The sequence below is a fragment of the Pseudopipra pipra genome, chromosome 15 (assembly GCF_036250125.1).
Source record: "Pseudopipra pipra isolate bDixPip1 chromosome 15, bDixPip1.hap1, whole genome shotgun sequence".
Taxonomy (NCBI): Eukaryota; Metazoa; Chordata; class Aves; order Passeriformes; family Pipridae; genus Pseudopipra; species Pseudopipra pipra.
In genome coordinates, this window is record NC_087563.1 from 17,560,140 (window position 1) to 17,583,538 (window position 23,399).

The window sequence follows — 23,399 nt, forward strand, 5'->3', positions numbered from 1 at the left end:
GTGGAAGGTGTCCCTGCCCATGGCAGGGGGTGGGACTGGATGAGCTTTAAGGTCCCTTCCCACTCAAACCATTCTGTGATTCTGCAACTCCCAGAAGGAATTCTGAGAGCCTGTTAGACCATTAGCAATTTTACTTGTGAAGTTAATAAATTGGCTGGGGAAATGTGTGGCTGTTCCAATCTCGGCAGGACACTGTTGGTACAACATGGGAATATTTTATCAGGAATTAATCGTATCAACGTTGCTCTCAATCTGTGGGAAATAGGAATTTAAAATAAAAACAAATGCATTTATGTAAACTATTCTCTAAAATAGACTACTTATGCCTATTTACATAATGAATCCATCACCACCCTCAGGAGATTAGATAATTAAGCACTGAACAACTTATATTTATTCATGTACTTTCAAGAATGAATGAATTATTCCTTCCTGCACAAACTCGATGTTCTCCTTCTGATTAGTAACAGGAGGACGGTGATGGGATTTTGTGATGGAAAGTGTGTTGCTTGTTTTCTTTAGAAAAAAAAGAGGAAAACAAATTGATCTTTAGGATAAAGTACTTAAAGAAGCTGTGTTTGGTTAAAAGTCAATAGAAACGATTTTTAGCAAATTTATTAACTACGTGAATGTGCTTGATAGAAATTCATGTGGGAGAGCTGGGCTTAAATGTGTATGATTGTTGGGAGGACTTTGTGTATAATTTAGATAACTAAGCAGCTGTTTGAACAGTTTGTCTCTCCAGATGTAACATTTCCAGTGCAGGTGGCTCTGTTGGAATTACTCACCTGGAGTTCCTCTGTGGTCAGTGTGGGAGCAGATCCCCAAGGCAGGCAGGGTGACCCAGGGCCCAGGAGGGGATTGAGACACTGTCTCAAGGTGGTACCAGCCTCCAGATCTCTGAAGTCCAGGAGATCTGAAGAAATCCTTGGCTGCTCTCAAATCCAGCTGCTGGAAATGCTGCTCCTCCTCCCCTAGGGAACTTGTTCACTCTTCCAGAGGGGAACATGCAGGTATTTCATAGGACCAAGGGCATTGTGGTCTGCATGTGAATCCTAATCCCTCTTAGTGAGAAGCTGGACCAAAGTCTGATGTGAGATTCCACCCCCTTCAGGTTGTGCTTTGTTTTGTTCTGCACATTCTCATTATGGAAATATCAGCCTGATCTAGTGAAAGGTGTCCCTGCCCCTGGCAGGGGGTTGGACAAGATGATCTTGGAACGTCTACTCCAGCCCAAACCATTCTATGGTGTGTCATTGATAGCATTTTATGGACGCAGTTGCTGAAGAAAAGGTGTCATAATATTTCATTATTTCAATATCTGCTTTTCTCTTACCTTAAGTCATGGTCACATGGACTAAAAGAGTTGTTCAGCTTAACAGGGATGAGAGACGGGGTCTTGTCTTACAGCCCCACCCCAGAGCTGAGTCTCGTGGGTGACTTGCACACATTTATTTTGAATTCCACAACAACACAGGTTTTAGCTTCAAGTGTAAGGTTGGGACCTACCTGACACCATCAAGAGTAATGACAGAAGAGGGCCTCAGGTACTAAATTCTACTGGAAATATAATGATGCCTTTTTATGACTTAGAAAACAGCATTGCTAATTTAGTAGAGAATTTACAATAAAATGCTTTCTGAAGTAGCACACACGAGGTCCTGAGGATTTATAAATTACATTAAGAACCTGAATTAGTGCAGTTACAAAATAAAGCTGAGGTATGAACATTTCTACTTAGCTTTGTTGTTCACATTAATTAAGCTTACAATCCTTAGAGCTGCCTCTTTTTGAGGGACACCAAGCTCCTGACATGTCACACCAAGGGTGGCCAGAGGCAGAGCCAGCTCTTGGTGGTGTTTTTCACAGGTTAGAAAGCCAGAAACCTTATCCCAGTCACCTGCTCTGAACTGATGTGGGAGCTGTAGGAATTCTCTGGGTTCATTAATTGTGAACAACTTTAATCATGTTCATTAACAGCTCTAATGTTGTTAATTAATAACATAAACAATTTTAGTAGCATGACTGGCTTTGCTGTCATTCCAAGCTGGCGTTCAGAAGATGGAGTTTGCTTCTGTGGCTGAGTGCTGGATGGCCCTTTCCCCTGTCTCAGGGCAGGTGAGAGGACAGGAGATGTGTCTGGGTGAGAGCAGCTTGTTGAACCTTAATAATCAGCAAAATGTGATGGCATGACAGTTTTTCTTCTGGAGATAGTCCTAAAAACAGCCAGTGGGACAGGTTTGCAAAGGCAAACTAGGGTGATTTGTGTACTGAGGTTGTTACTAATTCATTTATTTGGCCTATAGAGTAGAATAGAAACTAAATCAAATGCTAATATCAGTAATTTATAAGCATATTATACAGTGCTTTACAGATTCTGACCCACTGTGAACTGCTTTTCATTGCTTTTAACCTCTCCCAGCTGTGACTGTCCAGATGACATCTCATCCCAATGTCTCCCCAGCAGTAGCTCCAGAGTCTCTCGTTGTCTGGCCAAACTTCATCTTCAGTGGCATGTTTAGGCACACACCTCACGTATAACATGGTCATTTTAAAATCAATTAGCTGCAGTTGGCTCAGCTTTAAGAGGGACTAAAATTTCTCCAAACTCCATGCAAAGCCAAATACATCTCATCAAATTTATTGGGGGGAAAAAAAATTAAAAAGGGTATATCCTGTTTTTAACTATGATCCATTAATTGTTTTTACTTTCTTGATTCAGTGAGCTCCTCACCTTAGAGTGTGTTCAGCTAGAGAACTCTTTTATCTGTTGAAACAAATGCCAAAGTCACCACTGACCTTCATGGCCCCGAGGCAATAAACAGATTTTACTAATGCAATGCAGTGCATAAACACAGCTGCAGGACTTGGGGAATTAAGTAGACACTAAAGTTTCCATCCCATTAAATCAACCCTGACTTGAACCATTGCTGGAGAAACACGATGTATTTAGGGCTGTGTTACCCATGCTTCAGTTCACAAACAGCAGGTCTCTCTGCTCAGGAGCATTAATTTGGGGCAAGAGTCAGTGCTGGAGACTTTCTTTGAAAGTCATTCTCCTGTTACATCAAACAAGGGATGTTTTGGTTCTTTCTCTCCCCTCTGAGAACGAGTTACAGGATTAAAAAGGCATTGCCTCATCTCATAGGCACGATCTCAGCAATAGAGCCAGAGTAGATTAGATATTAGGAGGGAATTCCTCCCTGTGAGGGTGGGGAGGCCCTGGCACAGGTTGCCCAGAGAAGCTGTGGCTGTCCCATCCCTGGAAGTGTCCAAGGCCAGGTTGGACAGGGCTTGGAGCAACCTGGGCTAGTGGAAGGTGTCCCTGCCCATGGCAGGGGATTGGAATGAGATGATCCTAAAGTTCTCTTCTAACCCAAACAGTTCTATGATTCTAAGATATTCTGTTTTAGCAAGGCAAGATATCCATGTACAACTATAACAATGATTAAAGGTGGCAACAATGCATTAAAAAGGATATTTTCTTTAGATTTAAGGGAAGAGATCTAATTAATGGTATTAAGCCCTTTTTAGTGTGAGATCTGTGTCTGTAGATAGTGCAGCATGAGCAAAGGCAGGTGCCCCACATCACTGTGTAGATTATCTCCATGAGGCACTACATCAAGGAGGTTTTCTCCATAGATGTTCATTCCAGGTTGCTCCCTGTAATGACCTCAATTATACATGTCTTCATGGGGAAATTATGATTGCCTTTGGCAGGCTGCAAATGACAGCAGAGAGAAAGATTTCCATGATAAACCAGCACAACAAGCAGTACCTGCTGCATTAGTATGCAGAGCTGGTCAGGGTGCAGTGTAACTCCAGCTTAGCACCTTAGGTAACATTGGAGAGGAGGAGGGACAGAGGAAAATGTTCAACAGGATCTTGACATTTTTCTTACAAGAAGAGGAATTAGTAAGGCTTCACGTTCTCGCCGTGGGACTGGCACTGCAAGGAGTTTAATGTAATTTAATGTGAGAACATCAGGATGGCAACTGCTGGGTCACCAGAGGTGCTCAGTGCTTCAGGCTCAGTGTCAGGCCAGGCAGGAAAGGTGGGAGAACCCCTGGCACACAGGGAGGGATTGATCTCTCACCCTCCAGAACAGGGCAGAGGGGTTTGGAGATGGCACTGCCCTGATTCCTGAGCCACACAGTGCTCAGGCACTGAGCTCTGCCATCACCAAAGGGCAGGTTGTGGTGTCCTGGCCACCCTTCACTGATCTTGATTTTGTACCATATTTAGTGTCTTTCATCTGCCTGATTAAGGGTTACTTCAGGTCCTCTGATACAGAGTCAGCCTTAATTCAGTTCTTTCTTAAAGGTGATCATTACAAAACCCTGTCTGAAACCAGTAAAAGTTGAGTGAAAAATGACAGCATCCCATTCTCTGCTGATGGCATCTCTCTCTGATAACAGGAGGCAAGAACTTTTTTTTATTTCCAGCTGGAATAAGCTGAAGAGTTACTTCAGCTGAAATCCCAGAGAAGTACCAGGTTTGACATGACTTGATGACTGTGGTCAGCAAGGACTGATACTCGTTGGACCTATGGGATGTAGAAAGCTGGTTTCCATGCATCATCCTGCAGAATTTCCAAATGAACATAAAACTGCTTGATTTTAGGACCAAATTCCATGCCAGCTTGTGTTCTGCAAGTGAGCACCATTTGTTATGTTCAGTTTTACACACATGGTAAAAATCCTTTTATCTCCTAAAGGTTTTTAAAAATAAAAGGAAAAGTGCTCAATACTTAATCTAGGAGCTCTACACAAAATCATTATGGTGACTTGAATAATTTGTACACATAAATCAAAAACATCAGTGTGTCTAAGCTCTATAAATTAGGTACGAGACTCTTGAGTTTTTTAAGAGATTTTTCAAAAGCTCAGCCTCCCATCCTCTTAGGGAATCCTGTTTCCTCCCCAATACACCTGATTGCATAAGGAAATCTTTTCTGTGGATAACAACAAAGCAATAACTGAAACCACACAAAATAATTCTGTAGTAGTAGAAAGGCTTTTAGATGTTAATAAGAGTCCCTCAAATGTATTGGTAATAAGATGCTCTCAAATGTGCTCCATAGAAACACTCTAAAAAGGAGTGTGTTTGTGTTGTTAAAGTGTTCTGTGCTAATTACATGCTTTAACATAAAAAAGTCATCTCCTGGCCTCATATGGTTCATCCAGGAATGGCAGCTGTGCAAGGTGTCTTCTTAATTAAAAGTTAATGTATTTTTCATTACTGTGCTTCTAAAAAGGAAAAGCTAAAGCCTTTTTAGCAGTCATTTGGAAGATGGGCAGGGAGCCTTAAATTCTGCTGCAACAAAGCACTCAAAAAACGTTGCTGAAGAGGGAGCTTATGGGAGCCCAGCATGAGCCAGGGAGCTCAGGGCAGGATGAAAAACAGCAGAGGGAATTAAGGAAAACAGCAGTAAGATGAAAAAACAATTCTCTTGTAAATGAATGGCCCTCTATTTCATTTCTCCTCAAGAAAAGATGTCCTCATTAGCCCTACTCCACGCTACAAATTATTGTAATTATCAGTTCTTTATCCTGTCAAGTGTGCTCCAAATATTTTATTCATTAAAAAGAGTTCTTTATTATGCAGAAAATAACTACATTTTTAGCCCCTGTGTGCTGTTTACATGCTTCAGGAAGCTGGATGGGGGTGTTGGGATGGACATACCATCCCTGGAAATGTCCAAGGCCAGGTTGGATGGGGCTTGGAGCAACCTGGGCTAGTGGAAGGTGTCCCTGCCCATGGCAGGGGAGTGGAATGAGATGGGCTCTAAGGTCCCTTCCAACCCAAACCATTCGGTGGTTCTCTAGGGCATCTCCACTCCTATGCCTGTGCCCCTGAGTTGCCACATCCCTGATCTCTTACAGCAGGTGCCTGAGGGCAGTGTGATTTAATGGGGTGTTATCTCTTCCTGGCTCAGTGACCTTGTGTGGGTAACGTTCTCCTTCCCAGTCTTAATTCATCTCCCCTTCTGATTTTTAAGGTGTGAAGCACAGAATATTGATGATTGGATTCTGTTAGTCTCTCTTCTCATGTAATGCCTCTGGAAGCCAACAAACACTAGCACCCAGTTGGTAAAAAATTCCTAATTTTGACCACCCATCTATCATAACTATAGCTACCTGTTATTTAAAAAAGCCTGTACTCTTCCTAAAACAGCACTGGAAATTCTAAGGAGGAGAAATGCTCACTGCTGGCAGATATGGGATGTATCTGTATGGATCCCTGCAGCCCAAAGTCAGCCTCAGATCCACAGTGGCGAATACATTTTGTGGCACGTTAACTCCTCTCTTAGGTGGAAGAAGCAGGAGAGGAGGGGTGCAGAGCTGTTGGAGCACATCTGCACAAGCAGGTTTGGCACCAATTCTTCACAGTCAGTTGCTAGAGCAGAGCACTGAGTTTGTCCAGGCTGCCCAAGGCTGCTGACATAGCCTGAGGATTTTAGTGAACAGATTTAAGAGATTTGCTACTCAAGAGATGTTAAAGCAATTTTTCAATTTGACTACACGTGAAGAGGTGGGAAGTGGTGCTTGCCAACGTAGATACCTTTTTTTTTTTATTTTTATTCCATGCATTTCCATTGTGCAAGCCCCATCAATGAATGCAAGATTTTCCCACCAAAGCCGTTAAAGTTTAAGGCCAAATCACATCTTAATCTGTGAACTGACATGATAAAATGGGTGTTCAGATTCACTGAAAGTCAGCACTTCAGAGGGCTGGAGGAAAGTGCACATGGCATTGAGATCTTCCCAGGAAGTGACACGAAGATCTTGTGTGGGGTGTAATGATGGAGATGTGGTTTCAAAGAGGTGGTGATGAGGATTCAGTAAGGTCTGCCTCAGGAGTTTCTTTTGTGTGGCACATGTAAGTCAAAATAACTGTTGTGTTTTTTTGTTTTTTTGTTTTTTTTTTTAATTTAAATAAAATACAAGAAAGCTTTGGTTTTTAGGACATCTGTATCTCAGATGCCATATATGGCTGTCTTTGCTAAAGAAGATTTCCTGTTTGGTGGCTTCCAGTATTTGGACAATTTAAAACTGGGTTTATCTATGACTCAGCGACAGCAGTCTGACCTTAATTCTTCTTCTTCTTCAAGGAATGAACATGACTCATTTTTGTGCTTTTTCAAAGGACCTTGGCAGGAGGGCTGTAGAGAAACAAAGCCAGATGATCTCAAGCCAGAGAGCTTGTCCTCCCTGTCCTCCTGATACTGCTCTGTGTCAGCCAGGCTGGCCCGTGGGCCACCTCAGTGCCCTCGTGCCACAGCTGCCACTGAGATGCCTCAGCAAAGGGACACAGTGACTTTGATTGTGGCAGATTCCACTTGTCTCTTTACTTGACTTTATTGTTTATGTCTTTGGGTTTTTTATAGCATAGATATTCCACCTCCTTGCCAAAATCCTTCAGAGTTATTCCCGGAATGAGAAAGAAAGAAGGCAGAGGGGGGATGTGATAGTTTTAGTCTAGACCTTCCTTGGTGACCAGTTTGTAACCAAGGAAGTGGCCACGTTCTCGGTATTCCAAACGATTTTTACGTAAGCCAGGGCATAAATAAGAAGGAGAGAGAAGCCTCTTGCTCATCTGGGAGTTGAGGCCTTCGGGCCCTGTTGTTTCTGCTGATCCCGGGAGGTGGAGGGTGCCGGCGGTGCTTGGTGCAATTCTGCTGTCTCAAGGAGAGTAGTAAGATTTTCTTTTGCTAGTTCTTTATTGATTGTGCACACCTGCTTCGAGTTTCTTTTGTGTTTTTTGTACCTTTTCCCTTCCCCTTTGGGGGGGGGTTGTTTGGGCTTCTCTTTTTATATGTACGTAGTATTGTGACTGTATATAACTGTGATATATGTAAATATACTATTTTCTATGTCTACTCTGGCCTCCAATCAGGAGGTCTGGAGACACACCACCTATAACGCTGCTGATGCTCTTGAGAAAGCACACAGGATCACTCTTGAGGAGAAAAGACAATGCAGAAAGAATCGTGTCTTGCAGAATACACCACTTAAGGAGTCTTTCTGCTGTGCCTTTTGCAACTGGATGTGCCTATCTCGTATTGGCCTTTTTAACCACCAGCGCACTTGTAACAAACGTGGGTAGAGCCCTTCCCAAGTCTTTGTTTGCAAAGCCTAGCCATGATGATGATGTAAATATATATATTTTGCTATAGCTTGGTTGGTTTCGGGTCTTTCAGTTTCTCTATTTTTTTTCCTTTACCTGAAGGGAAGGGGGAGGTTTTTGCTGTGGTCTGGGGGACTTGGTGGGAAGCTAACTCCAAATGGCCTCGGGGGAGGAGAGGCCCAGCTTCCCTGTGCGGTGTTTGACGTTGTTCCTGTCACTGTGCCTTTCACAGAGGTGGTTCGGCTGAGCCTGCCGGAGGAGCAGAGGGTCACTGTCACCACCATCACCGTGGGCCTCAGCACCGTCCTGACCTGCGGCATCCGCGGGGCCCTGCGGCCCCCCATCGTCTGGAAGCGCAACGGCGTCGTCCTCAACTTCCTCGACCTGGAGGACATCAACGTACGTGTTCCCACTGCCATTGTCTGGGCAGGGCCTCCAGTGTGACCTCATTCACTCAGCAGGTGATAGTTAAAAGGGCACGAGTCTTATCTTGTTGTTGTGGAAAACTGGGAGCTGGCGTGATGTTTGGTGTACGTGAGTATGTCCCAGGGGTAAAAGCAAAGCGGTGGAGAGCAGGAGGACTTGGAACATGTTATGTGAAATTAAAGCTCAGTGCTGCAGTGACCCAGCACAGGGACTTCATCCCTGGTTGTTCATTCCATTGGTGCAACCTGTGGTCCACACACCTGGAGAGTCAGAGGCAAGCAGCTCTACAGACCATTAGCTCCTCAGGGATGTCTTTCCCAGTACGAAGAAACAGGTTCATCGAGAGCGTGAAACAATACATTTGGGGTTGGCAATGAATCTCTCCTCTCCCTGAATCAAATAATACTTTTCTATCTCTCTCCCTCCTGTTTCACTTGCCTTTCAGCCAATACTCCTCTCTCATTCCTTGGCTGCTGTTTCTGAGGAGCAGTTTAAAAATGGGATTATTCAGCAGGGTGTGGCAATGCCCTCACAGGAAGGAAGATGAATCTCTTTTAATTCGCGGTGCTGGTCTGATCTGTGAGTCATAGTTGATAGTAGAGACAATACCTGAATAATGGCATAAACTTAGTCATTTATTTAATAACATTTAATTATGGAGAGAGTGAAAAGTAGTGTACAGAAAATATGGTCTGTATTTCATTTCTCTTTGCATTGAAGTACACGGTAAATCAGGTTTTATTTTAATTACACTACAGCAAGAGTTGATTTATATTTTCGTTCAGCTCTTGTTAATTTGATAACCACTCAGTTCAGAGCTGTTACAGTCAATACTGTAGCTCCCTAAATTGTTGTGTATCCAGGATTGCTGAAATGGGAAAAATCTTTGGTTTATTCTTCTGCATTAAAACAGGAAAATTACAGCACATGGGACAGAAATGCACACGGCATCTCAGTATTTTATTTGTTGGCTCTACCTTAGCAAGAAAATCATGTGCACCATGTATAGGTGATTACTGTGTACACAAACTCAGTAATTAAAACCATCAAAACATCTTTTTCTTTTCATCAAAGCAAGTATTATCCTTTAAAATGTATTTCTTGTCACTGCTTTGAGCAGGACACTGAAATGCAATGGAGGCTTAAGAGTGGTCTTAGAATTTATAGGCCAAAAATAATGAAAATTCTTGGTGCTTATCTCACATTTATGAAATTTTGTCTATGGTAAGATTAATCTTAAAGGATTAAAATTTATATGTGAACTGGACATAAAATGACAGTGCAATAATTGGAGTAGAAGCACATCCTTGCAGGACAGATAGCACTTGGCTGTGAGGGTTCATTTGCAACTCCTACTATTTTAAAGAGAATGCTGAGTACATTTTCAGACTGAAATGCCAGTTCCTCCCATCATTTAGTGCCAGCCCAAGTGGATTTCTGATTTGCTTATAAGTAATTCTCTTTCCCATTGATTATTCTATGTTAAGAGGCAGAGTTATGTCTTTGCACATAAGCTCACTGGTTCCTGAATGATTCAACACTCCCATGGAGTGTAATACAGCAAAAAAAAAAAATCCCTTTTTGATCTGTTTGAACTAGTATATCACTGAGAAACTCTATCAAAAGAGCACTGAGATTCTCACAGGGAAAAAAACCAGGATTTATGCTTCAATTTTAATGTTTCACATGTCAGTTTATGACCTCTATCACCTTGTCATATAACACCTGCTACCACTGCACATCAACATTTTTTAGTCTAATGAACACCTCCACACCTTTTTTCATCTTTAATTAAGCTGTATAAAATTTTTTATGTTCTGTATCTCTTGCTGCCATCTGTATTCTGTTCTGGTTGCTTGAGGTGGCACAATTTGGGGATTGCCATTTTTCCTTTTCCCTCTGCCACCATGGCCATTCTGTGGGATGCTCGAGCTCAGACTCATCCCCTCTGTAGCTGCCAAGGATGGGCACCTGCAGGTCTGAAGCACTGGTTGGTAGCAGGGCTGAAAGGGGGTCCTTCAGCTGGTAAATCCAGTCTTTTTATTTATCATAGCATCACACAATGGTTTGGGTTGGAAGGGACTGCAGCTTTTTTAACTGAGTCTTTCTTGTTTGCAAGGGGAAAAAAATTCATTTGCCTGTACCTGGTTGGTGTGTGGCCCATAGAGCTGAGCATTTAGAAAGAAAGTCTTTGGTGAGCTGTTGGTGGAGGCCTGTTAAACTCTGATCTTTTAAGCACACAGCTGTGTAGTTTCCTTGCTGACCTGTGAATCCAGCCTCTGATCCACCAGCACCCCCAGGGCTGCTCTCCATCTCTTCATCCTCAGCCTGGATTCACACCAGGGGTTGCCCCGACCCAGGGGCAGCACCAGGACTTGGTCTCACTAAACATCATGAGATTCCCAGGGGCCACTGCTCGAGCTTGTCCAGCTTTAGTCCAAGTTTTTGAAGTCCTGTAGTTGTGAAACCTGAGCCATCATCTGCAGCGTGAACACCTCGTGTTTGGGGTTGCTGCTTGTCCCACGGAGGTGTCACCTGCCCTGGCTGTGAGAAGGTGACATGTGAAAATGCAGCAATGTGTGTGCAGCCATGTGTGTCCAACAGGCTGGGAGGTGGCAGCAGGCACTTCAAAGGTTCAGCCTTTTGTGGGTGCAGAAACTCCCATTAAACAATAATCTATTTAAAGGCATTGACAGCAGGGAAGTAAAGGCAGCGTGCTTCTGATGTACTTGAAGGCAGTTAATTAAATTACTTCGGTTTTCTTTTAGGGCGCCTCAAGCAGAAACTCGATTGCATTTCTGCTTTTCACAATAAGGTTGGCAATTTGGCTAATTGGAAGTGCAACAGGAGATTAATTGTACCTTTTTAACTTCAAGAAAATCCTCTCTGCTCTTGGCACAATGGTAATCACATACGGACCTACAGGATAGTCACACACTTGGAAAAATCCTGGTATTATGTTTCAATTAAACTCTTTCTCTTCTAAATGCTAATTCAAGAAATCAGATGAAAATAGAAGCTCAAGTCTAGAAAAACCAGAATCCTTCCAACCAGGTGTGAGAGCAGCACAGGAGAGGCACTGCTGAGGGTCCTTCCTGGCTTTGTTCTCTCTGGATTCATGTCAAATGTGGTCTGAGAAGGATGACCGTGTTCCACATTAATATTGCAAGTGACAAAGACAGCCAACAAAAACCTAGATAATCCTAAATTTGCACAGGACTGAAAGATTGGAGATAACTATAAAGCCTGGTTGTTTGAGTGCATTAGTTAAATCATTTTTATGTGATATCTTGATTGGCAACAAAATATTAATAATTTTTCATTGCTCTCTTAATCAGAAGCTTTCATAAGCAACTTGTAATAATTTGTCTTGTCCTGTCTGTGAGGAGCTCTGTTAATGAGTTGTCACACAGCTATTGAAGAAGAGCCATCCTAATGGTACATGTAATTAAACGATCTCTCTTGCAAACATTTAAGATTGCTTTTAGCATAAAAATATTATTTCTCCATAAATTACCCATGCATATTATTTATCCGTTAGAAGTCCCTTTGCAGTTCTGCTTTAAAAAGTCACATCAACTTTTCTCATGCAGAAAATAACTATAATGTAGCTGAAATTGATAAGATTGTCATAGCTATAAATTGATTTCTGATTACAAATAGTGAAGTGGTTCAGATGTGTCATCTTTCAAAATAATATACTTTTGCCTCCTAGGAACAGGCAGTACATTTTCCCAAATATATGCTTATGCAAGCATTCCTCAATTTGAAAATATAATAAACTCCTCATGGAGTCAAAGGTACTTACATAATATTTACAGGGCATTGTTTCACATGATTTGACATTATCTCCAGAGAAAAATACATAAATTGATAAAATTTATAAACATAAGTTATTCCTTCAGAAGCAGACACAAACAACAGAGAAGAGAGGATTACCATAAGAAAACAAATACTGTGGTGTACAGGTAGATAAGAACGTGGTGAATTCCCAAGTGTAATGCAAGTACCTAGAGCAGAAACTCTTTAGTGTCTTTCATTACTGATTTCATTTTTATCTGTACATTTTAACTCAAACTGGCCTTAGATCATTAGTTCAAAACTCAGCTTTTCTAACAAGTTGTTTGCCATCTTTAATGTTTGAAACCCAAAGCAAACAGCCAACCTTTAAAGTGCAACTCCCTGGCATTAGTTTTCCCATTAAAACAGTCTGTATGAAGGTGATACCCTCATGTTTTTAATGTAGATTCACTGTTAAATAATAAAAAAAATAAACCCCATTAATTCCCTGCTAAGGGAATTTGGGCTGTTAAAATGATCAAACCCAGATGCTGCAGCGATGGGAGCGAATGACACAAAGTTGCACCTTTAGAGCCAAATTTGTTCACTTTGGAATCAAAGTTTACAAAATCCTTGTATTTCCTTAAGGTCTTTGCAGGCTCTAAAGCAGAGGTTAAGTGGAAAATTACTTCTGGCAGTACTTTCAGAATATAGAGCCTCACATTTTGCCATAATGAAGATTACAGAAATTGTATCCACTTGCATTTTTAGAGGCATGTACCTACCATTGATTTTTCTTGTAATGTTGTCTCTGAGTTTCTCAGGATATAAAACTCACCCGTTTTTTATCTATATTATAATTACACAACTATCTAAAAAGTTCATTTCCATATGTTCAAGCAAAAACTTTTTTTTTTTGGCTCACCAGCAAAGTCTTATGTTGTGTTAAATTCTTTGAGCAGAAAAACAAGAAAAGATAAATTAATGTCCCATCAGGCTGTGTTTGCAATAGTTTTCTGGCATTTGCTTAAGGCTGATTTTTTTCTCCATGTAAATGACTAAAGTGATAGCATGTGTAAAACCAAGAACAAATAATATTAATGAAGCATAAGTTCTCAGCTTGTCTCTGGAAATGAATTATTAAAAACACCAAAGAAAGTGATTTAAGAGCCCATGACTAATTTAGTTTTTATTATTTTTATATGAATCACTCATGAATCTATTGTAAAAAAAGATCAGAGACATTTGATTAGTGAGGAGAAATCGTTTCCAAAGTGATAGCCATTGTTGTAGATTTTGAATAATAATAGTCTTATTAAATGCTTGGGTACATTTCGTTTTAAAACCCTGTAAACATTATCAGAGAGAGAGATTTCTGGGACTGTGAGGATCAGGCAAGCTTTTTTCATGGGAACTAGTTAAAACATTTTAGTGACTGTGAAATCAGGGTGGTGTTTTTCTTGAATTTGGAAGTGTCCAAGGCCAGGTTGGATGGTCTTGGAGCAACCTGGTCTAGTGGAAGGTGTCCCTGCCCATGGCAGTAGTGCCACACTGCAGGGTGACATGTGCCAGTGTGCCTCCCCCAGAGCTGGGGAGGTGGGGGAGTCTCTGCTTTTGTGTCTCTGGGATTGGCTTTTCTGTTCCTTATTGGAGTTTTTTTCTTGAGCAAGTTGGAAGTTAACCTAAAAAATAATGAGCCTGAATCTGCTTTATACTAACTCCTCTTCGAAATTCCTGGAAAACAGGAGAGTTGGCCAAAAATGTTGGAACAGCCCCAAGGTATGTTGGGAAGCTTCATGAAGAAGCATCTGCAGCAGGCAGGACAAGGTGGGTGGCGGGTGCCTGGCACCCCCTGGCATTGGGGCTGGATCCATATCCAGGGTTAACGGGGCTCCTCTCCCCCAGCTCCCTCCGGGGTGTCAGAGCAGGAGCTTTGTGGTGTTACAGTCACAGGTTGGATTCACCTGGGACAGAACGTGAGCAGGATTTCCAGGCAGTGTCCACGTTTTCCATGTCTCCGAGCGCGGTGTCGCCGAGCCCCGGCAGAGCCCGTGCCCAGGGAATGCCTTGGAATGGGAAGGGGATAAATAAATATGGAACGTCCTGTGTTTGGAGAGAGCGATGCCTTGGGTAATCAGTACTGATGGAAAGGAAATACAATACAAAAAAAAAAAGAACACATCCATTTTCTGGTATCTGCTTTGTTGTTTTCTGAATTTGACTGTGTGAATAGCAGCTTTTTTTTTTTTTAATATTTTGTAGATTACCAAGCTGTTATCAATGTAAAAGGCAGGGTGGTGCATTTATTTAATCTTGAAAAGTTAAAATATATTCTAAGGTCATTTAATCAGCCCTTTAGTTGAGGGGTAACTGCCAGACATGAAAGAAGCTCATGAAGGGCAGAGAACATTTTATTGGAAAAAGGGAGAGAAAACATGAGGCAAACTGCTGGAGAAGCCAATTTATCAGCTGCCACTAGTCGACCTTATCAATTATGAGAAATTATAAGCATAGATTTCTGAGGGGTTTTTATCAGAATGTGTAGAATTATTTTATAATGAAATTCATAAAATAGAGGTGATGAACACCCTGTGCCTATCTGGCTGTTGTGGTGCAGAGTTCATCACTTTGTGGGGTTACATGGGTTCTGCCTCTGGTTTCATCACTTCTGTTTCTTCCTCTTCACAAGAAAATTGTGGGACACCCCATCCCTGGAAGTGTCCAAGGCCAGGTTGGACAGGGCTTGGAGTAACCTGGGCTAGTGGAAGGTGTCCCTGCCCATGACAGGGGGTGGGAATGGATGAGCTTTAAGGTCCCTTCCAACCCAACCCATTCCATATGACTTTGTGAAAATTCACCTTCAGTGGTAAATGAGGAAAACCATGTCTCAGAAGTTACTTTTTTTGCCTTTCTCCTGGTTGTCTGTTCTGTTTCATGGGACAATACATTTAAATGCCTTTCCAGCTCACCGTGGGGCATTCCTGGGGTTGGGGTAGGGCAGTCCCAGCTCCCTGGGTGGTGCAGCACTTGCTGAGCCTCCTGGACAGCCCTGAAATACTCCAGCTTTAGAAGTTGGGATAGTTCTGGGTGATAGAATCACCTTCCATCAGTTTTATAGATGTTTGTGGTTCACTCTGTTTTTAGACTTGTGGTGACTTGGAAAACTGGCTTTACAAGCAAAAGCCATCTGAAATAAACCTGAAGCTTTAAAATGTTTCCTCTGCCTTTTCCCACCCTGAATTCTCCCCCTTCCCTCTGCCCACCCCATCCCAGCAAACAGCTTCCCACTGTGCCCCAGCACTCCTGACTGGGACCAGTGTGAGATGTAAAGTTAGGGGCTATTAAGGAATCAAAGACTCATCATTTCTTAGTGCTCTGGGGCTTGGTTTTTACAGTACTTCCAAATATACCCAAATATACACACACAGAAAGTGCTTGTGCATAAGAATGCAGCCAGAGATATAAAATGTAGCTGTGAAATCCTAATGTACTAATTATATCCACAGGGAAACACAGGGAGAAACTGTGAGCTGCCATAAACACACAGAAAGAGCCATTAATTTCTTAGAGAATTCAGACTACTTTTTGTAGCAACAAGAGGTTCAGTATCAAGCCTTTAATCTCTTAATCACCTTTTCTTTTCCACATCTAACACTTTTCATTTTTAATAATGCTGTAGTCTTACATGAATTTACTGTGTGTGCAGATTCTAGTACAGAGCTGATAATTTCCTTCATCCCAGCATAAATGATAGTGTTAACCTAAATCTTCCTTGATAACTTTCTTAAGCACTAGAAATCAGAAAATATTTTTTTAAAGTCATAAACCATGTTTTTACCAACATAAGCCCCTCTTTTCAAGAAAAACACATTTAGAGAGGGAGAGAATAATACTATAGTCTTGCATCTGTTTGTTTTTGCAAGGGTCTTTACTTATATTAATACATTTGTATGCATTGGAAAAAACAGATTGTCCATAAAATTACAGAGCACAAACCAAGCACTCAGAATATGTTTCTGAGATGTCTTAAAGGAAGAAACCTACTTAAATAGAGAAGATTTTATTGTCCTGTTTTTCCACAACTCCTTATAAATCATTCCATAAAAGTAGCCATCCTGCTTTTATTGATCTAAACTCAATTTGAGTTTCTTTTAACTTTTAAAAGCTGTTACTAAGTCCCTTCCAGTACAAGGCATTTTCTCTATCTCATGCAAATATCGTTTGAACAGGGTTGATATCTTTTCTATTTGCAGTTACTCATGCATCTTTGCTTTCCATCAGGGAAGATCTAACTGACCAGAAAACAGGCAAATGCTTGAAATGGGGATTTTTGAGTAGATATTTGTAATAATGTCTTGGATAGCTTAACCAGCTACTCCCACAGTGTAGATGCTGAGTCTGCCTGACATTGAGGTGACAATAATATCTGAGATGCTTTTGATGATAGATAATGGATTTCAGATCATCTGTGGATTTACTCTGATTCTTTGTAATTGTTGATATGTTTGCCCATCGGGGCAGCACTGCCACAGAACCAGGTTATGGTTATGTCTGTGCCTTCTCAGGTGAAGGTCTGTGCTTTGGGAAGGGTTATTGTCCTGCTGGTAAGCTCCATATTTCTCTAAATCTGCCTTAAAGCATGTCTAAAAACTAGGCAAGTTCTCAAAATTCCCTCCCCCCTGCCAGTGCTGACCTGCTACTGAGAGGAGAGGAACGAAGACACTTCTCTAGTGCCAGACAGAAGGTTTTGGAGAAGATTCAAGAGCTGGCAGAAGTAGTGCCAGATCAATCCATACTGCAAGAGATGGGCTCCTTTGTACTTCTCTTGAAGGTGCCAGCTGGCATCTCACGGCTGCTGCAGAACCGCAGCTTCCTTCAAAAAATGTTCAAAAGGTGGTGGCTGGAAAGGAAAGCTTCAAACTGCACAGCAGGTGCACCGTGAAGAGGCAGGAAATGTGAGGTGGAAGGAGCCCCAAATGGTGTTGGTTTAGAAATCAGCCCATCCGGTGATCAAACAACTCCTGCTTGTTATTGCTGAGCACCTGGCAGGCGTTGGCAGCAGCAGCAGTGCAGGGGGGTGGTTCCTTCTCCATCCTCAGGAGGGGAAGTGGAGGGACAGGTACAGATCTCTTCACTCTGAAGAGCAGGGACAGTACTCAAGGAAATGGCTGGAACTGTGTCAGGGCAGGGTTGGGTTGGATCTCAGGAAAAGGTTCTTCCCCCAGAGGGTGGTTGGGCACTGAAGAGGCTCCCCAGGGCAGTGGGCACAGCACCAAGCCTGATAGAGCTCAGAGAGTGCTTGGACAATGCTCTCAGACACATGGTGTGACTCTTGAGTGTCCTGGGCAGGGCCAGGAATTGGACTTGATGATCTTGATGGGTCCCTTCCAGCTCACCATATTCTATGATTCTGTGACTCTTGTGTTGGCGCTGCCATGGGTGCAGCAGAGAAGGGCACATAGATTCCTTCTCTCCAGCACAAAGAAATTAGGACTAGGTTCCTGGCTCCCAACCAGCAGAGCAAAGTGACCTTCCTGTGTAGTCTGTGCACCCTGGCCTGCTCAGTCAAGCCCCCCTGGCAGACACAGAGCTGTCCCCTCCTCACCCGCTGCTGCATGACCGTGTCACCAGGGTGGCACAGGCAGGACCTCGTGGAGGGGCTTCCCCTTGCCCCCTGGGCTGCCTTCCAGCTGCACACTGGAGCTTTGGAAACAAGCCCTTGGGTTTCCAGGAGCAAAGCCACTCTCCAACACTCACCCCCTTGTACTGGATTTGTGCCTCCTGATTCGAAGTTTGAGATTTTCCCATAATACTGCAGTGAAATTATGCAAAGAGGTCAGTTTAGCATGCTTCCCACGTGGGGATGATTACAGGAAAATCGTTCTTTAAGCTCATGAACTGTTTTTAAATGTATCCTCCAGGGTTTGCATAGAAATGCAAACACTGTGGAGCTGCAGAAGTGTGAACGTTAGTGGAGTAACAAGAGAAGCTGCTTAACATACCCATCAGTGCTTGGTTCTGTTAGCTGTAATTTGGTAAATAAATATTGAAGTAAATAAATAAATAATGAGTTGAAATAAATTCCTAAGCAGAGCACTTGTACAGCATATTCAAGTGCCAAAACATCTCTACTAACTCATATCCTCCCCATCTATAGTCAAAAATTGAAGTAATGCAAGAGCAGATCTAGGAAGATGAAGGGGATGAAGAAAGATACTTGTTAAACATTTACAGATCTAAACAGGTTTGTCTGAGAAAAGGCTTTTTGTCTACTTGCTTGTCTCCTGCCTAGGATATTGTCTGAGATAAGTGACAAACAGCTTCAGTTCTTTCTCCTCAAGTCTCAAGGCTGCAGTGCCTTTTCTAAGAACCAGCACAGATAAAGGAACCCTGAACCCACCCAAAGGTTTGCGTTTTATGTGTCTGAGGTTAACAGGGAGATATTAAATTCCCCCCATAAATTAAACAGCAGGAGCTTGCCATCTTTTTATGTGCAAAGAGCACCTTGTTAGCAACCAGCACAAAAGTTTGTATTCTCAGATGAGATGCTTTCCTTACTCTTAAATCACCTCTCATTTCCTCCCTGCCTGTTGATTCATGAACTTTAAAACCTCCTGTTCAGAATTCAAGCTGCGTCCCCAGGCTGTGATACCATCAAACCCACTGAACAGGTAGTCTCCATTCACGGAGTGTTTAAAATATTGTTACTAAATAACAAGGCACCTTTCCTGTCTTCTATTCCATGCAGGATTTCGGAGAGGATGATTCCCTCTACATCACCAAGGTAACGACCGTGCACATGGGCAATTACACCTGCCATGCCTACGGCTACGAGGAGCTGTATCAGACCCACATCCTTCAGGTGAATGGTTAGTAAATGGCATATATGACATTCCGTGAAAACCTTCCCTGAGAAAAGTTGTGTGTTAGCCTCGTTCACACAGAGGTGTGTGAAGCCACGGCCCAAACTCTCTGTGCCCGAGAGCGAGCGCGGCTCAGGGCTCACTCACAGTCAGAAAGAAAAGTGCCAAGGGGGCTGTGTGTGATTACCTGGCCTTCAGCAGGGATCCTCACTGTCAGAAAAGCTGTCACTGACACCTCCATAGACTTCAGACCACTATTTCAAAGCATCTCTTAAACTAATTACTACTTTTGTCAACACAAGTGTTGCCTCGATAATTTCTTCTTCCAGAAAATCATTTCTGTTGCATGAAATAGCCCAGAATATTTAAATAAATACAGCAATGTTTCCAAAACTAGCCATCCAACTCCCAGCTATGTATCAGATTCCTGCCCTGCTGTACTCAGCTTGGTTCACTGAGGGCTATTTACACTGGCCCACTGGGTTGCAAAATGAGGGCAAACCATTTTACGGGTGAGAGAATCACACGGGCCATATTCCAGCATTCTCGTTCACCTCCGTCCCCTGGACCACATTTGTGCCTGGTGGAATTTATATTGAGGCACTCGCTATCTTTCTCCTGACCTCAAACTCAGTCAGTCGGATTTAGTTTAAAATTACATGAGATTAAACCAGCATTTCATCAAGGGAGCAGCCCGTGGAGTATCCACCTCCCCAGCAGCAACATCCTTTTCCAGCTTTAAACCCTTATTTCCATGTGCTAATATGTCCAGCAGTATTTCCAGAACAGGAGACAGGGTCACCCATTGCTAACTATGGGCAGATTTTGACATACTCTGGTATGGAAGTGTTTATATTTAAGGAAAACTCAATAACTTTATTAGAAGAAATCTAAGGAAAATTAATATCAAGTCCTTTCTCTACATGTGTGCAGGCATGCACAAAGGAGAGCTTTCAACTGGTAAGAGCAGGTTACACAGGTTAATAGTGAGAGGAGGAACAGTAAAAAGGGGTATTTATGGATGTTAAGAAGAGCCATGGTGGACATGAGGTTTAGGTTTAAGTTAAAAACCAGGTGTGCTGGATGGAAGTGCTCCCCCAGCACAGCGAGTACCTGGAGGGGAGCACGAGGCACCCGCTTGATTTGAATGAAAACTGACTTAATGTCTCTCCATAATAATTTGTCATCTTTTGAGAGAGTAAACTGTAAATCTTGGCAATGTGGATAACTAAATTGTGCAAGCTGCAGCTGGGAAAATAGGTTTCCTTCCTCAAAGTGCTATTTGGTTGATGAATGGCAGTTGAAAGAAAAGCCAGCTAACAACTTAATCCCGTGTCTATTATGTGATGTATTATGAGGCCTGAATGGAGTTTAGTTGGCAGACAACAATGTAGACTTTATCATCACTGAGAATAGAAGGCCCAAAGGCTTTGAAACTAAAACCAGAATGAGAGGAATGCTGGATGGAGTGTGGGGAGGGGGTGATCTGTTCATACTCGTGCCTGCCACTTAGATTTAACTTGCTGTTGAAAGATCACATTTTCTTTTAAGTGGAAGTTTCACACAACAGCTGCACAGGGGTTTTCTTGCTGATAGAAAAATGCCATTATACAAAAAAACCCCACTTTTCTTGTTGGCTTTTTAATGTTGCTGTATAGTCACTAAATACTGAATAAAATGCCAGACATTCTGGTATCAACCCAGGCTTGCTCGAAAACAGTGCAGGAATCTTTGTCTTACAGATCTGATATTCCTGTGTGTGCCATTAGGCTTTTCAAAGCCAGGTTTTTGCAGTTGTTGATGTGGCTGGATGGCTGCCCACATCACTAAATTCTCTTCTTTTCTGCCTCTGTCCAGCAACTGATGTTGGGGTGACAGCCCTGATGGCAGGACAGCCTTGCTGGATTTCAGATGCATCAGGGGGTTCCCAAGGCAGAGCCCTCTGCAGGGAAACCTCGGGTTTCAATAGCTTAAAGGACAAATGGAGGAATTTTTCTTGACAGGAGTAGAGGGAAGAAACTGAGCCAAAGTGAATAGAGGGAAGATGCTGAGACTCTAAGTGTGGTTGATGGGCTCTGCTCAGCGCTGGGGCTTGTCTCTGTCTGTCTGTATCAAACTAAAAACTCCATCTTCTACACAGGAGGGTTTTTGTTGCTTCCCTGTACTGGACTAAAACGGTAAGAGAATGTGACAGAACTAAGTCAGCCAGAACTCGGGTGTATCTGCTCTCCTGTCTCCTCTGGGGAGGCACTGATCTACTTTTAACATCAAAAACGTGTGGGGGTTTTTATTCCACAAAAAAAAATTATCAGAAAAAAAGTTATCAGAATTTTTTTTTGACAGCTCCCAAGTTTGTCTGTTGGGAGAGAATAGAGAAAGAAGAGCCAACTGGCAGTAAAAGGGTTTATCCCCAACCCTTCCCAAGCTCACTGTGTCTGTACAGACAGTTTCAAACTTTTAGACTGTTTTTCAGTTAATTCAGTGTTTTCAAAGCTGCAGTAACTCTTCCAGTGTCCTTGGATCCTTTTTGTACCACCTGGGCCCTGTCTTACTGTTCCCACTGAGACCCACCAGTCCAGCTTACAAAAGAATCTGATCCTAGTTCTATGTGCTCACTTCATGGGCTTTTATTGAACATACTATATTCTCTTTATCTTGCTTTCTGCCTTGCCTCTTTTTAGAACGTAACACTGGCTTTGCATTGCTTAAGGGATATAGAAAGTTAGGAAATATGAGCTTAAATAGAAATTTTGCAGCCCAATTTTGACAACATCGGAAGTTTCTGGGATTTGGAGCTCTACTGCTGCTCAACTGCTCATTGCTTTGCAGCACTTCCCTTTGTATCAGCTGGTTCAGGATATCCCAAATAATGTGGGTAGGTCCAGATGCTCATTTTGACAAGCAGAGATGAGAATCCTGTTAGGCAGAAAATGTGAAGAGCACCAGATGAGTGCCCCAAACCACTGGCTCACATCTGGGCAAGAAGCACCTGTGAAATGCAGCCTGGTTGGGGTGGGAGGTTTGTGTTGAGCTGAGCAATCTTAGAATTCACAGTCAGTGGTAAAATTTAAGTCAGTGTATTTATACATCTGGCCCTTAACATTTTTGGAAGAAAAGAAAGTGCTGAAAGGCAGTGTTTAAACAGTTTAAGAATGAAAAATTCATTTTGTGTGCTGGTATCTTTGATCAGGAGAAGCCAAGAACAGTAGGAAAATTATGTTCTCTCCTACGTATGGATATTGCTTGGGAAATGTGTACAGCATACACTAACTGTAGGGAGGAAAAGCAATTTATCACTTTCAAGAGGAAAAAAGAGTTGCTGAGGATAAAGAATCTCATAAAATTGTAATCAACTATGAAAATTGATAGTTTGCAAATCAAGAGACTGCTGAGTGTAGGGCATCATTTTCCTTGGTCCTTGCACTCAGGAAAACATCAGCATAAATCAGAATATTGTATTCCTTGAAAGCAGTTTTAAAAAGCCATTTGATCCTCAGCCCAATTATAAGGGTCCAATAGGACAGATTTTGCAGTGGCAGGGAGAGGTTCCGAGCACGGGTGTTTTGGTAATGTGGCTTTTCAAGAGCAAACATACAGTGCTGCAAACTCCTTTCAAATCATAAATGGAGAGAGTGAAACATCTCAAGTAAATGACTAATCTGTTAATTATTACCAGCCCCTGGAGTACAGAGCTCCTGCAGCAGCAATGGATGTCTGTGGGCCTGGGTGCCACCATCTGTGCTCATCGTGTGCTTTATCACCTGAGCTGCTTTGCTGGAATGGATTGGGCTGCTCACAACTGAGGTGCTGCTCAGTATGCAGCAGTAGGCAATCTACCCAATCTCCTGCTTGTTTCAATGCCTCTTTTTTCCTACTTTGCTTAAGATAATGGCATTTTTATATTGCCCTTGGCTGCAGACACGGTAATGGTTAGCGATGATATATATTCACCCAGGGAAAAAGCAAAGGGTAATCCATATATCCTAAAGTCTGGAGCTGAAACCTTTGCAAGTTTAAAGTAAAAATGTGCTTACTTGGAATGTATTAATTTGTAGCAAGGACAATAAAAATGCATTCTGCAGTTTGCTGTTATCACAAGGCATTTGCATGCAATAATTTACCTGTGCAGTGAAATATGTAAGACAAGGGAGAAAAAATAAAAAGTTTAAAAGTAGAAGGAGCAGGAAAATTATAAGAGAG

The 23,399-nt window shown here is 42.3% G+C and overlaps 1 protein-coding gene across 3 annotated transcripts in view; it reads left to right on the top strand.

Moving 5' to 3' along the window:
* Positions 1-23,399, top strand: part of FSTL4 (follistatin like 4) — a 197,949-nt gene that overhangs the window by 150,992 nt on the left and 23,558 nt on the right. For all 3 annotated transcript variants that reach the window (XM_064672240.1, XM_064672241.1, XM_064672242.1), the window contains 2 exons: positions 8,363-8,529; positions 19,085-19,205. In XM_064672240.1, coding sequence (XP_064528310.1) covers positions 8,363-8,529; positions 19,085-19,205 — 288 coding nt within the window. The remainder of the gene's footprint in view (positions 1-8,362; positions 8,530-19,084; positions 19,206-23,399) is intronic.